Genomic DNA, 15,403 nt, shown 5'->3' on the forward strand with positions numbered 1-15,403 from the left:
ACTCTTCTTAAAGTAGACTTGCACCATTTCTTGTGAACTGATGTTCAGCTGTGTCTAGTGAGACAGAATTCCATTTTTCTGTAACTGCCACAAAAAAACATGATTGTTCTCATTCCCATTCAGGATATGAGAGTGCCCCCCCAGCTCAGAGCTATGTCCATCCAGTCCAGCATCATCCTCTCTGCTGACACCCCAAAAGTGGTTGATACACCAGAGGACTGTGTTGCCATTCAGAGAGACCTGGAGAGGCTGGAGAGTTGGGTGGAGAGGAACCTCATGAGGTTCAAAAAGGGCAAGTGCAGAGTCCTGCACCTAGGGAAAAAATAACCCCATGCACCAGTACAAGCTGGGGGCTGACCTGCTGGAGAGCAGCTCTGCAGAGAAGGACCTGGGAGTGCTGGTGGATGACAAGATGACCATGAGCCAGCAATGTGCCCTTGTGGTCAGGAAGGCCAATGGTCTCCTGGGGTGCATTAGGCAGAGTGTTGTGAGCAGGTCGAGGGAGGTGATCCTGCCCCTCTACTCAGCCCTGGGGAGGCCTCATCTCGAGTGCTGTGTCCAGTTCTGGGCTCCCCAGTCCAAGAGAGACATGGAGCTACTGGAGAGAGTCCAGCATAGGGCTATGAAGATGATCAGAGGGCTGGAGCACCTGCCTTGCGAGGAACGTCTGCGAGAGCTGGGCCTGTTCAGCCTGGGGAAGAGCAGACTGAGGGGGGATCTTATCAATGTGTACAAGTACCTGAAGGGAGGGTGTCAAGGGGACGGGGACAAACTCTTTTCAGTTGTCCCATGCGACAGGACAAGAGGCAATGGGCACAAATTGAAGCACAGGAAGTTCCACCTGAATCTGCAGAGAAATTTCTTCCCTGTGAGAGTGATGGAGCACTGGACCAGGTTGCCCAGAGAGGTAGTGGAGTCTCCTTCTCTGGAGATCTTCAAGGCCCGCCTGGATGCAACTGTGTCTACCATGCTCTAGGTGACCCTGCTTGAGGAGGGAGGTTGGACTAGATGATCTCCAGAGGTCCCCTCCAACCTCAACCATTCTGTGATTCTGTGATTTTCTCCTCCAGTGGCAATGGGAGAAGTTTTCTGAGGTGCATTTTCACAGTGAGAAATGGCACTTGTACATCATTTTTGATTAGATATATGCAAAGGTTGCTGGCTGACTCATGTATCTTTTTGCAGCCTATCAGGTGTGTGCATATTAGCCGTCACCATCACATAATATCAGATATTCAGTATCAGTTTAGGTTCATACTCTAGAATTCCCTTCTCTATGAATAAAGTTGGCTGTGAAACCTGGATCTTTGCTCAGTATGGATGGTGTGGTCACTGGGATGGGAGGGGACAGAAGTGCCCTCCAGTCAGTGCTAAGGGAGTAAGGCTTTGGCATGTTGCTTTGAAATCCACAGGCACCAAATGGTCCCGTTGCTGAGAAAGATCAAATCTGACTGCTTAGGCGGGAAACCCTATCCTTGCAGGAGTGTGACCTCCTGACAATGGTATCTGAGGTCATAGCTGCCAAGAGAGTGAGGTCTTGCCACCGTCACTTTGCTAGATTCACAGCCCTCCTTCTCAGCCTCTGCAGAGGGGCTCCCAGGAAAGTTTTCCTGTGTCTGATGTCTCCTTGTGGAAGCTAGAAGCCAACACTACATTAAAGTCCTGCTTTATTTTGCACTTGAATTATGAACATATTTAGCTCCTGGTGCTAACCTAACACAGTTCCGTGGTAGCCTCTGACTTGACCCTGGAATTCACTGCTAACAGTACATTTACATCACCTCCTTTTAGATAGTGGAGCGATCAAAAAAAGAAGCAGAAGTCCCTAATGAGTCTGTGAGACCAGTGAGATTTTGTGGAGTAGTGATATAAATACACATTCTCTGGCAGCCTGGAGGCAAGATGCTCAGGCTGATCATGCTAGGGTGTTGCTCCATATTTAGGGCAAAAGTTATCTGCTTCTGTTGGGCTGCTTTTCACATTTTGGTTGTTACATAATTTCAGATAACTTTGTTAATGTTACCGTAGTATTACTGTTAATTGCTTTTAACTAGAGAATGCATATATAATGAAGAGCTAGTGACCCTCAGATTATTTTCTTGTCAGCTGAGGGCAGTAAGCACCATTCATCTGACTATGGAAGATATCTACTTTCAGGGGAGATGAAATGCATTATGGCAGTGCCTGTTTCCCTCCAGTGACTGGTGGGAACCCAGACAACCAGCTGAGAGGCAGACATCTGCACAGCAGATACCTACAGCCAGGTGAGGTGAGTATGAAGAGCAGTCCTTGCCTGTGTTTACAATCTGGGTGTAACAGCTTGGTGAGGTGGATAAGTAGCACTGAAATCTTGTTTTCTCAGCATAGAAAGATGTATCTTGCACATCCCAGCCCTACAGACTCGTTAATGGCCAAAGCTCTCCTCTCTCAGACAGGATGATCTGGTTGTTGCATGCTTTTTACCAGAAAATAGCACTAGCACTTGTGCATATGTGAATTCACAAGTCTTAGACGTTTTGGTCTCAGATTAGCAGATGTTCACAGCTCTGCTTCTTAGCATACTGAGGAAGGCTTGTTGGCAAGATCCTGCAAAATGCTGCTGCAGTATCTGGTTCTCAGCTGTGCACAGCTCTGGAAGTTGCAGACAGCACTTGGCTGAAGGAAATCTATATTAAGACTTTGGTGCCAAGATTATTTTTATGGAAGGGGAAAAAAAATCATCAGGTTTACATATTCACAGAATGAAAGAAAGAAAGCAGATGTGCAAATAATCAAAAGAGAGATAGAGAAAATGTAGAAAGTTTATAGCTGGCAGAGAAGAGGTGTTCTGAGACACCCACACAGAAGTGATGTAAGGATCTCATTCATCAAGCACTGGAAACCACTTTCAGATCTCAGGGTGAGGGAGTTGTATAGCAGTCTAAATACAGAAGTCTAGAGATCTGCACCATTCTCCTCACCTTGTTCTTCTGCAGAAGAACAAGGAAAAGCCAGAGTAAGGGCTGGTGATCTGGCCCCTCGACTTCCAAGTCCACTGTATGAGGTCAGTATGAGATAGAAATCTGTTGTCACCCTTCATCTAGCATGTCACTTCTGAAGTCTTTTTGCCCTCTGTTGCAACATATTTAATATAGTACCCCAACCATCAATCTGGTTTCTGTTTCACACTGCCCTGGCACAGGGATGTTCACAACTCAGCCTTCACTTTGGTGCTGTATACATCCATCTCTCTAAGCTTTCTGTTACTTGCGAGTTGCATTACTCCCTAAGAACAGCTCACAAAGGTAAAATGTCCTTTAACTGTTTCATAGCAAATTCAGAAATGTGGATCCTTCCATCACCGTTAGAAGAATGAAAAAGGTTTTACTTTTTTGTGTGATTACTCTTTGATGTTCTCTATAAATTCTTTTGTAGGATGCATTGGATCTGATATTTGAACTTTGATAGGACAAAGATGTTTCATTAGGAAAATGAGCAACAACAGCTTCCTTAGACCTTCTACATTCCTTCTAACAGGAATCCCAGGAATGGAAGGTGGGAACATGTGGATTGCTATCCCTTTCTGCTCCATGTACATTATTTCCATCCTAGGAAATAGCATGGTCCTCTTTGTCATCAAGGCTGACCACAACCTCCACAAGCCCATGTACCTCTTCCTGTCCATGTTGGCTGTCACAGAGCTTGGTGTATCTCTGTCTACGCTCCCCACGGTGGTGAGTGTGCTGCTCTTTGACTCACGGGAGATCAGATTTGAAGTCTGCCTCACTCAGATGTTCTTTATTCACTGCTTTTCCATCATGGACTCAGGGGTGCTGTGGGCCATGGCCTTCGACCGCTTCATGGCCATCTACAACCCCCTGCAATATGCGTCTGTCCTGACCAACCCACGGACAGGCCTCATTGGGCTGGGGCTCACAGTGAGGAGTGTTAGCCTCTTGATCCCCTTGCCAATACTTCTGATGAGGCTGCCATTCTGCAGATCCCATGTGCTCGCTCACTCCTTCTGTCTGCACCCCAACTTAATCCAGCTGCCGTGTGCGGATATCAAGGTGAACAGCATGTACGGCTTATTTGTCCTGCTGGCTACATTTGGGCTAGACTCACCGTCTATTGTCCTGTCTTATGTCATGATCATTAAGACTGTGCTGAGTATTGCATCCAAGGAAGAGCGCCTCAAGGCCCTGAACACTTGCGTCTCTCATGTCTGTGCTGTCCTGATTTATTATGTCCCGATAATTGGCTTATCCATGGTGTACAGGTTTGGGAAACATGCGTCTCCTCTGATTCACGCCTTCATGGCCAACACCTACCTTCTTGTACCCCCTGTGTTAAATCCAATTATTTACAGTGTAAAAACTAAACAGATCCGCAGAGGTATATGCAAACTACTAACTCCAAAATTGCACTGATATCATACAGAGAATATCCAGGAGATTTTGCACATAGTGAAACAGCTGATGAATAATAGTTTAGAGACTGTCTACTCCACCCTGTCATACGTTTGCCTGTTGAGGATCCCGAACTTTTAAACCCTTTACATGCTGCAGGTAAGGTATATTTAAGAGAGACATGGAGCTACTGCAGAGACTCCAGCGTAGGGCTATGAAGATGATCAAAGGGCTGGAGCACCTGCCCTATGAGGAACAGCTGCTGGGCCTGTTCAGCCTGGGGAAGAGAAGACTGAGGGGGATCTGATCAATGTGTGTAAGTACCTGAAGGGAGGGTGTCAAGGGGACAGGGACAAACTCTTTTCAGTTGTCCCGTGTGACAGGACAAGAGGCAATGGGCACAAATTGAAGCACAGGAAGTTCTGCCTGAACGTGAGGGGGAATTTCTTCCCTGTGAGAGTGGCAGAGCGCTGGAACAGGCTGTCCAGAGAGGTTGTGGAGTCTCATTCTCTGAAGATCTTCAAGGCCTGGATGCAACCCTGTCTACCATGCTCTAGGTGACCCTGGCTGAGCGGGGAGGTTGGACTAGATGATCTCCAGAGGTCCCTTCCAACCTTACCGATTCTATGATTCTATATCCTGTCGAGGCTCCCACCATTCTTTTTGTTGAACAAAGGAGCAGTATCTACAGCCTTCTATATATTTATTCCATTCCTGGTCAATAATGTGGGAGATATAATTACTTGAAGTTCCCAAAATAAAATTCCCCCTTTTAGACAAATAGGACATAGCATTGGAGATCCCTGCATAAGGTGGTCTTGTCTGTGCAATGACACTGAGTCAGAGTGCCCAGAGTTCCTGACCTCCTGAACGAGGATGTTGATCTTTCCACCTATGATTGCCTGGGCACACTTCTGCTCTTATGCTGAAGCACATGCAAAGAAAAATCTGATGCTTCCTAGATATGCTCAGCCATCTCTGCACCCGTTAGAGCATTGACGTACGTATGTGCAATAGCTGTTTGTCCAAGATTTTACATATGCAGCCAGACTTGCTAAGACTCATACAGGGCTGTCAGGTATTTAGGAACCCAGCCAAAGTCCTCTCATTCCAGCCAGGTAACATTTTCAGCAAGCACAGGGCTCCTAGGCACCGCATCAAGCCAAATCTGGAGTGTGTAACCGACTTATAGCTGCCGAGAAGATTGATCAGCACTGCCTTAAGAAACCACCTAATACAGATCCCACTGCATCCCATGAAAACAGAGCCTATGCAATGTCACTGCAGCAACGCTGGGCTCGGGATACCTTCTGGCTGTAGTGGAAACAATTATATGCAACAAGCAGACAGGTCGGATCATCAGCTGGTGTGAATGGCTCAGCCACTGCACAGCTGCAGCTCCACTGTCTTGTCTATGTCAAAGCAATGGGAGAACAAGCTCCCAGCTAAAACACCTGAAAGGAGGTGTCTGCATATGCAGCGGGTATTTAAGATCCTGTTACACAGGAGATCTAATCAGTACAGATCCTAGAGAGCGACTAAGACCACCCTAAAGCAGATAGCCGGCTTTCACCCCGGAATATCCTGCCTGCTCCCCATAGCTCCCTCTGCTTTGATTTCCACCCTTTGAAGAGGATTGCTCTGGCATAAGGTTAGAAAGCAGAGAGGTGAAGCCATGCTACGTATCTAAAACAAAACAAAAATATTGGTGGCAATGGTGGTTGCTGAGGACAGGGCTGTACATCAAAGGCTTGATCCTTCCTCACAGGGGCTGTGAGGATTGAGCATCCGTCACCCCAGCAGCAGGGCTGAGAAGGGCCAAAAGACTCCCGCCTTCCTTTTCCCCTGCATAAATCTATCATTGCTGAAAACAACCAAGAAACACTGGTATTTACTGATGCCTAAATGGGCACATGATTACCCAAGGGAAATCACAGAAAAACAACAAAACATACTTCATGTATTCCAAATCAGACTGAGAACTGAAAGGTTGTCAGTGCTTTACAGGTTGCCTGCTGAGCTTTTGCTGATGCGACCCAAACAAGACAAAGTTTCCTTTGGAGGTGGACAGGACGGGGCACTGGGTCAGATAAAGCTTTCACAGGGCTTCCTTGTCTCTCTTGGCAGCCAGAAGTATCAACAACCACCTACAAGTTCTGTTAGTTCTGCTGTTATTCACTGCAACAATTCCTATTTTGTAGCCTCTTTATTGCTAAAGCAAAAAAAAAAAAAAAAAAAAAAAAAAAAAGTGGATTATATATACCTACTCCAATACAGCTAGATTTTCTTCAGTCAGCAGTGCCCAATCTCCGTGCTTTGAGATGCATCTCTGTGGTATTTGTAACCCAAATAATATATCTGGTTACAATAATTTTTCAGATGGAAATGATTTGAACCTGATGGTGTTCCTGTGAGTTTGGACTGTGGTACACTCAAAAGCTTGTTATAGGTAGGAAAAAGCATACCTTGTAAGTGGAGCCAAGGCCTGATTGGTTTTGCTGTTAAAGTTTTAACCTTATAAAAATACAGAAGACTTATTATTAGTCTATTGTCTAACCTAGTGTCATCTGAAAGCTTTGAGAAATCACTGTGCCCTCCATCATCCAAGTTACTGATGAAAAAGCTGAATAAAACGAGTCTTAGGAGACATCCCTTGAGGTCTTGTCTGCTGACTCTCCTCTGAAGTGAAAATGACCTACCCTTTACTTTAACCTACTTCCCACCTATAGAAGGTTTCCTCCAACCCCTTTACAAATTAATTTCTTTAATAGTTTTTAGTTAAAAACCCTTGGACATCCTGATGTATTATCTGCACTGGATCTAGCTGCTTGTAGATACCCTCACCTGAGGGTCTGACATACTGCAGAGGCAGGATTTCCTTTTGCAGTAGCCTGACTGACTCTTTGCAAGACCATACTTCTCTGTATGTTTCGTGACCTTATTCTTTATCATAGTCTCTACTGTCTTACAAGGAGAGAAGTCAGGCCCACTGGCCGGTAGATCTCAGGAGCCCCTCTAGAGTCCCTTTTGCCGATGGTGGCCCCTGGTCCTCCAGCATAGTAACTGTTTCATAACAGTAATGGAGTTTCATACCCTCGCATCATGTCCAGGAGTTCTACAATTTCACATCTGACTTCCTTCTGGACTGTCAGGTGAATGACTCATGATCCTGGGACTTACTCATTTAACTGACATCTATTTGGTGTAATCCTTCCTCCCTATTTACTTCAGATTGATCAAGATCCTCTAATCCATCTGCTATGAGCACTGTGCCAGGTAACAGTCTACCCAACAAGCACCTCCACTGGTAAAATCTGATGTAAAGACTTCAGTGAGCCTCTCTGCCTAGCTGGATTATTGCTTTTGATAAATAAAACAAACATTTAACTGTTAGTATGAGCACCTTTAGCAAGGTTCTCTTTCCATTAATTTTTAGCTTTCTTAACCTCTTGTTTGTTTGACCTGTCGTATTTTCTGTGCTCTGCATTTTGACAAGCTTGTCAATTCTTAACGACTCCAGGCCTGCTTACCATGGCCAGGCCAGGCCAGCCTTTGACTTAGGAGTCTGATGATGCCTTTGCGAATATGCTTGGTTTGCATACTGTAGATGATGGGGTTCAATACAGGTGGGATGAAAAGGTAGATGTTGGCCATGAGAACATGGCTAATGGGTGCAGCATTCTTCCCATACCGGTGTATAATGGATAGGCCAACCATGGGGACATAGAAAATCAAGACAGCAGAGAAGTGGGATATGCAAGTGTTCAGGGCTTTGGCCTGTTTCTCTCTGGAAGTGATGCCCAGCAGAGTCTTGAAGATCATGATGTAGGACACAGTGATAAGCACTGGGTCTAGGATGACTATCAGCAGCACTAGAATTAAGCCGTACAGGCTATTCAGTGTGGTGTCTGTGCATGCCAGACGTATCATATCCTGATGCAGGCAATAGGAGTGAGAAAGCACATGGGACCTGCAGAACGACATCCGTGTAAGAAGGCAGATTAATGGGAACAGTGTCAGAGTGCATCGGCAGACAATCCCCAGTCCAACCTTTGCAATCTTTGTAGGAGTAAGGATGGAGGAATACCTCAGTGGGTAGTAGATGGCCATATGGCGATCAAAGGCCATGGCCAGAAGCACTGAGGACTCCATGAAGGAGAAGGCATGGATGCAGAACATCTGAGTGAGGCAGACTGGGAAGCTGATCTCCATAGCACCAAACCAGAACACATATGGCACTGTGGGCAGGGTGGACAGGGTCAGACCCAAGTCTGTGGTGGCCAGCATAGAAAGGAAATAGCACATGGGCTCGTGGAGCCCTCTGTATGTTCTTACCACCAGCAGAACAGTGCAGTTTCCCAGCATTGCAATGAGATACATCAGACAGAAAGGAATGAAAAAACAGCGGTGGAGATCAGCCAGCCCGGGAATGCCTACCAGCAGGAAGGCCAGGGCATCACTGCTGTTCCCTGGGGTCATGCTTGCTCCTTTTCATTAATACTCCAAGGTAACACAGGATAAGATTTCACAAGGAAATGAAAGCAAACTACTGACAGAATGCAATCCAGGGACTCAAAGTGAAGATCTTGGTTTTTTTCTCCTCCCTGAAGATTTACTGGACCAGAAGCTAGAACTTTGGAACTCTGGATTCACGTCTTGTCCCTGTTTCATTTCCTCTTGGTTCCTCCCCTGTAAAGCAGATAGTAGCATTATTTATTGCACCAGGGCTGCATCCCTCCCAAGACACTGCTGCAGTCTCTTCTTTCAGTCACTGTAAGCAAGATCACTGCCCTACCCTGCCACTCAGGCCTTGGACTCTATGTCCATCTGAGCCTTTCTCACCCAGGCACATCAAGCTCACAAATTGTCTACAACCCTCCTCCCTCCAGTCCCCACGTAAAACTGTTCTCCAGTCCCCCTCACACCTCTGCTCTCAGGCCTTGATGCATGCAGCCTCCCCTCCCTCCATCCACCTCCATGCAGGACACTGCTGGTGGGACCATTGCTACGCTTACCATCTGAACCACCCCCACCTCCTCCAGGCAGCAGATGACAGCTTCCTGTTTCCTTTCCCAAACTGGATGTCCAGCATGTCTACCCTTGGTCACAGCTCCATTGGCTCACTTGTTGGCTTTTCAGATGCCTTCTTTGGAGCTCCCTTCAAACCACCTCCGCTTCCTTCTACCTGGCTGCTGAGTTTTGTTCATGGTTCGATTGCTGCCAGATGCAGTCCTGCTTGTCCTGCACCTGCTATTCCTCAACATATCCTTATGCCAGAGATGAAGGGCAAGAGGTTGAAATTTTTTCCTCTGTCCTGTGCTCAAAAACAAGGGCTCCCAGGAATTATCAAAATAGAAGCAATTACTGAAATTTATTGTCACCCACTGTGATCACAGAGGGGACATGCGCAGTCTGGCAGGTTTAACTTTCATAGAACATCAGCAAATTTAGAAAGATATCATTTTCCTTTACTTCAGAGATTATTTATGATTGTAATTGTTGTTTCCATTATTACAGTTTTTATCGATAGCTTATCAAGCTAGTAGAAGCGACAGGTGTTTCAGTAGACATGCATCTTAGCTGTCTATGTAGCAACTGTAGTTCTTAGCAGTGATGTTAATACAACTAATAGCTATAGGTAAAATTAAGCAAAATGTACCCAAATCCAGCTCTCATTTCTTCTACAGAATCATTCACAAAAGGCTTTCAAGCCATAGCCTGTGGATGCCTCCAGGAAAAAGAGGGGTATGTGAAATACAACTAATGAAAGCAAAGCTATTATCAAAAGGATTACATTTTTTTATACAAGATCTCCATCTTTGGGGGGTTGCAAATTAAAAAAACTTGTAAAATGCACCTATAGACTGAAGTGCTCAGAAGGCATTTGCTGGGCCTGTCTGTTGTTCTCTTCAGGGGCTATAGTCACTGATACGGAACAAGTCAAACTTTTCCAGCCCTTCGCACCGCAGAATTTCATGCTCCATCTGCTTATGCAAACAGAGGACATGGCATTGCTTAAAATGGGTGCACACGGCCAAACTCATTAACGTGTCATCAAAAATGGAATTTGTGTATTTCCTACTGCCTCCCATCTCAGACAAAGCTCCAGACATCTGTGCCGCTGGTTCTTACTTAGCCAGCTAAATAATTCGCTTGATAACCTAAATTAGCAGACAGCTTTCCAGAGTGCTCGGGTTACTGAATAGATCCAGGTATCTGAATTTGGGCATACCATCTCGAACTCATGTCTCATCTTCATCATCTCTAAATGTGCTTTGGACACCTCGCAAAAATACAAGTTTATGTTGTTCGCTTCGTGCATCATCGGCTGTTCTGGCGTGAGTGAATATCCGTTAAACTGGGAAAAGACTAGCATTGCTTTTCCAGCTACCACCGTGGCAGAGTGGTGGGTGGGGAGGACTGGCCCTGCCCACGTCTGCTCGCAGTAGCCCACGCTGCTGTGGGGCGATACCATACGCGTGTGCGAACTGCCCCGAGGCTGCGCGTTTTTCCTGCCCCAAACGCCCTCGTTCGTTCAGCTCGAGTGCTCTGCAGCGGAGCCTGCGGAAGGAGCGCTCCCCTTCTGCTCCCCTCGTCCTCTCTGCTCCCCTCGTCCTCTCAGCTTTTCGCTTTTGTCCGCGGTGCAACACGCGAGCGACGTGCCCGCGCGCGGCGGCAAGGCACGTCCGCACGGCGCGGCGCTCGCGGGGAGGGAGCGGGCTCCGCGCGGCCCCGACGGTGCTCGGCTCCCGCGGGGGCCTTCGCCGACCCGCGCCGTCTGGCGGGCTCCCCGCAGCCGCGGGGGTCCATCCACCCGCCGCGCGGCCCCGGCTCCGGAGGGAGCAGAAGACACCGGCCATCCGGGTGGGCAGTGACCTGTACTTTGTGAAAGATCCCCTGGAGAAACGCATCTCAGAGGCTGACCTCAGAGCTTTAAATCCTGCCTGAAATACGTTGTTACAGCACCGGCTGTTGCTCTCTGTAGAGGTGTCCCCTCCCTCCTTCAGTGGGTATCTCACCCTGCATTCCCGCAGGGTCTCTGCGAGGTGGCCGGGGAGCATGTCAGGAGCAGACAGCGCACTAGGTCAGGAAGGGGTAAAAAAAGCCGATGAAAACCTACATGGAAAGATAGATAAACACACAAGGGGTGCACTGGTGATGGCTACCCGGGTGGCTAGATGATGGAGAGCACGAAATAGCTGTAGGAATACACAGTGGCAGGTAAGAAACTGATTGCAAACCAGATTATTCTTTCTCACAAAATCTGAATGGAAAAATGACGCTTTCTAAATTAAAACATCAGGATAAATCAGAGCTTACATACAGAAAGGTGGTGCCCCTTCAGACATCCTCACCTCTGCTCAAGTCCTCCAGCAGACAAGGAAGCAGGACAGAACATCACCTCCCATGCCTGGACATTTCACATGCAAAGGAAACTATGTTTTTATAACGCCCATGTGAAACCTCAGCACCAATTAGGGTCACCTGGGACCTTCTGCAGGGGTTGAGGCGATGCAGCTGCACACTGTCGGGAGCAATTGCACCTCCATCTGCAATTAATTTCAAATGAAAAAGAAATCTGGATGAGATTCAGCTCCAGATCCAGACTCCTAAATTTCACTGTCTCTATGCAGGTGTCCACACATGTGCTGAGTTTCTGATCTCCTGATATAGCTGGTGGGGATCTCATCAACAGTCTGAGGCCCCTAGAGACTGAGCTGTTGCTCCAGCTGAAGGTGCTGGCTCTAGGATGAAACTGCTGCTCTGAGCCAGGCCAGATGGGTCTGAGGTAATACAGGGACATGGCTCTTTGGAAACACTGCTTGGATTTCATCACTGACTGTTGGTTAAAACAAGGTACAGCTTTACACCTACAAAGGTGTACCCGTAGAAAATCTATTTGCCAGAAGTCTCCTGGATCCAAGCAGATGCTTTCCAACATTTAGGAGGGAGGTGGTTTGTGCAGCTCTGAGCACTGCTGCAGCAGTGGCAGGATTACTTTGGAGCCAGCCTGGGCACAGCTCAGGGACTTCTCCCGCATCCATCCCCGAGATGCAACCCAGAGGACCCCCAGGGCCATCGGCCACAGAAATGCAGCTGTGGCCACAGGTGCACGCGTGTGTATTCTTCAGAGATACCATGCTGGGGAACCTAAGATTTGCAGAAGACATATACATCTAGTTCTTAATTTTGCCCAGTTGCCTCAAAGAGGCTCTTTCTCCACTTGTTACTGCATCTGGGTGACTAAGCAGGAAATCTTCATTTCTATGAGGTGGAGCATGGGGCCCCATCTTCGTAGCAGCGGTTGCTTAGACTGGGCAAAAAAAGATTGAGGGACACGTGATACAAGGCTGTGAACGAGAACAAAAATAGTTCGGTTTCTGTGTTCATTTTATGTCAGTAGTAAGAGAATTGCTACACTTAAGGCTCAGTTAGTCCTTGGATATGAAAAAGAAGCTGATACTTCATAATTTCAGAAAGCTTTATCCCACCATTTTTGGTTTGGGATGGAAAATGAGTATACATCTGGTTCTGCTATTAAGTACTATCTGGCCTGGAAGAGCCCTAACAGAGGGGAGGAGGAGAAGGAGAAGAGTAATGAAAAAAGCAGATCAGAGAAGATAAATCATGTTGGACTTTCAAATCCTCCTTTTCCAAAGGTTACTAAGGTGGATCACAAATCTCTTAATATCCAAATGATATTTCTCAAAGCTTTTGCAGCAGCGTTGCCGTTGCTATGACATCAGATTTTGCTGGTGACATAGGAAAAACATTGTGGCCCTGTTCCCAGACAGTCCTTGCAACCTTTTCCTTCAACCCAGCTCTAAAGTCTTGGTCTCTGCACCTGCTGAGGATGGTGGGTTTATGCAGAGGGGAGTGGGTGGGACCTGGGCATGGGTGAGGCACAAACATGGGTGGTCTCACCTGCAGGAGGTGAGGAGGACTGGGTAGAGGCTTTGTGAGCACCAGCTCCTCAAAGCCCTGGTGCAAGAAACCCCTTCAGCAAGCGGGCTGCCTCTCTGCTGGGCAAAGCACATGCAAACCTGCTCAGGCGTGTGCAAGTGAGCTGGGGAGGTGCTAAGGTCTGGCTGTCCTTGCTGATAAGGGTTTTGTGCATACAAATGGACAGGTATCTTGTGAGAGGCGTCCTTTGGAAATGTCATCCGATAAGCACATTTCAACCAAGCAGTTGTTTACACATGTGAAAATGAAACTATTCATGCACAAATCCCCCTAGTTTCACTCTCAGACCTGTTTTCTGTCCGTGTATCTCCGCAGCATACAGGCAGCGTAAATAACAAGCGTGTCAGAAGCGGCTGCTGCAGAAGCAGAGCGCGGTTAGCTAGCTGGGTATTTCCACACCGTATCTTGGAGGAAGCAATGCTGTTATTTACATCTCAAAATCAATAAAGCGTCTTTTACTAAATCAAAGCAGATACATTGCAGCTTATCCTCATTTCAAGTCGTGAGTGAAAACACAACAAACATATCACAGAGATGCCTGCGTGTTGCTATGAATATATTCAAATTGCACGAACTGCAAGACCTGCCTTTAGAAATTCTCTGTTATGTTGACATTTCTGACAGGGAAGAATCCCCTACAGAGACATATGATCACGCCTTGCACTATATATAACACTAGCAGGGGCAGCACAGAGTCAGTAAAATAATATTTTGGCTTTACCTTCTTGGAAAGTGAAGAGAAATGTTTTTTCTGCTCCTGTAACTCTGGCGACTGTCGTAATTATGTCTGACAGTCCTCCAGTTAGCATGCTCCTTAGATTGACATTAACATTTGAATAATAATTCCTTCAAAGGCTCTGAGGTTTTATTAATCCATTATATCTTTCAGCAGGAGGTTTCAGAGTTACATTCCCAATAGATAGGCGATATGCCACAGCTGTTAATGAGAGTGTTTCAGGGTAGGGAAAACAAGTATTCTTCTCGGATAAGCATAAAACTCACACCCGTAATATTTTTCATAGCACAGACTCTATTAATTATCCTATCACTGGTGTTTGACTAATTCTTTCTCTTAACACTTTAAAAAATGCATACAATGTCTGTTACGAGCAAAGTAAGTTTTATCTTCCACCTGACACTTTCAGCACATTTTGAAAACTTGGATGACTCCATCTTCACAGCTCTCCATCACCCATGGACTTTGCAGTATATCTGCAGGAGGACAGGCTCCACGAAGACTGATGATGTGTCCTGACGATTAAGGAAGGATGGAGATAGCACCCACAGCTCCTGGCAGCTGACCCACAACCTCCCTCTGTTCAGGTTTTGCTATTCATTATTGCATGAAAACTTGACAATTACAGCTATCCATCAAAATATGCAAGTGACTGATGTGTCATTAACACATAATTCTTTAGAACAGACTCTTCTTCTGATTTATATAATTCAATGCTATTTTTCCAACCAGTCTTTACAGGGCATAATCCTCTGCTCCTCTTCTCAGGTAATGCATTCACTTACTAGTCTGTGCTGTCTAATGGAAATTCCCTGACTGTCTCTCCAAAGAAACACAGTGTGCTCATTTGTAAAAGGTTTGCGGTGTTGTCTCAGGTTTGAAGAAAGCCAGTGTGAAAGAGGAGAACAATCCATCAACCTGCAAATGAGGATGAAGAGAAGTTCCCCTCATTTCAAGGCTGCACAGTGTAATTCATAGTGATTCAGATTCTTAAAATCATTTTAAAATAACATTTCATCTAAATCTGAGTCACGTAGTTTGCAATCTTAAGTAGCTCGAGCACATCACAGAAGAGTCCAGATGACCAACCTCACAGCCAGTGTTCCTGCTGAGTAGCTTACCTGGGTGGGAAGCAGCTTACCCCTGCATTTCCATCCCAGTTTACACCACTGCCAGCGCTGGAAATCATGTTATTCTCTATGTTATACAAGCAAACCAAAGCCCCCACCAGCCCACATACCACCTCCTTTCCATGACTCAGTCCAGTCTTGGGCTGTGCTGGGCGTGCTGTGGTCCTGACTCAAGGAGACTAGCT

General features: G+C 46.5%; 2 protein-coding genes across 2 annotated transcripts; one reads left to right on the forward strand and one right to left on the reverse strand.

Moving 5' to 3' along the window:
- Nucleotides 1–3,470: 3,470 nt before the first annotated feature.
- LOC134142025 (olfactory receptor 51G2-like) lies at nt 3,471–4,409 on the forward strand. The gene has a single exon (XM_062578736.1). It carries the CDS (start codon nt 3,471–3,473, stop codon nt 4,407–4,409), a length of 939 nt encoding a protein of 312 aa, XP_062434720.1.
- Nucleotides 4,410–7,895: 3,486 nt separating this feature from the next.
- On the reverse strand, nt 7,896–8,867 carry LOC134147303 (olfactory receptor 51G2-like). Its single transcript, XM_062588366.1, has one exon. It carries the CDS (start codon nt 8,865–8,867, stop codon nt 7,896–7,898), a length of 972 nt encoding a protein of 323 aa, XP_062444350.1.
- Nucleotides 8,868–15,403: the final 6,536 nt, after the last annotated feature.

The sequence above is a fragment of the Rhea pennata genome, chromosome 1 (assembly GCF_028389875.1).
Source record: "Rhea pennata isolate bPtePen1 chromosome 1, bPtePen1.pri, whole genome shotgun sequence".
Classification (NCBI taxonomy): domain Eukaryota; kingdom Metazoa; phylum Chordata; class Aves; order Rheiformes; family Rheidae; genus Rhea; species Rhea pennata.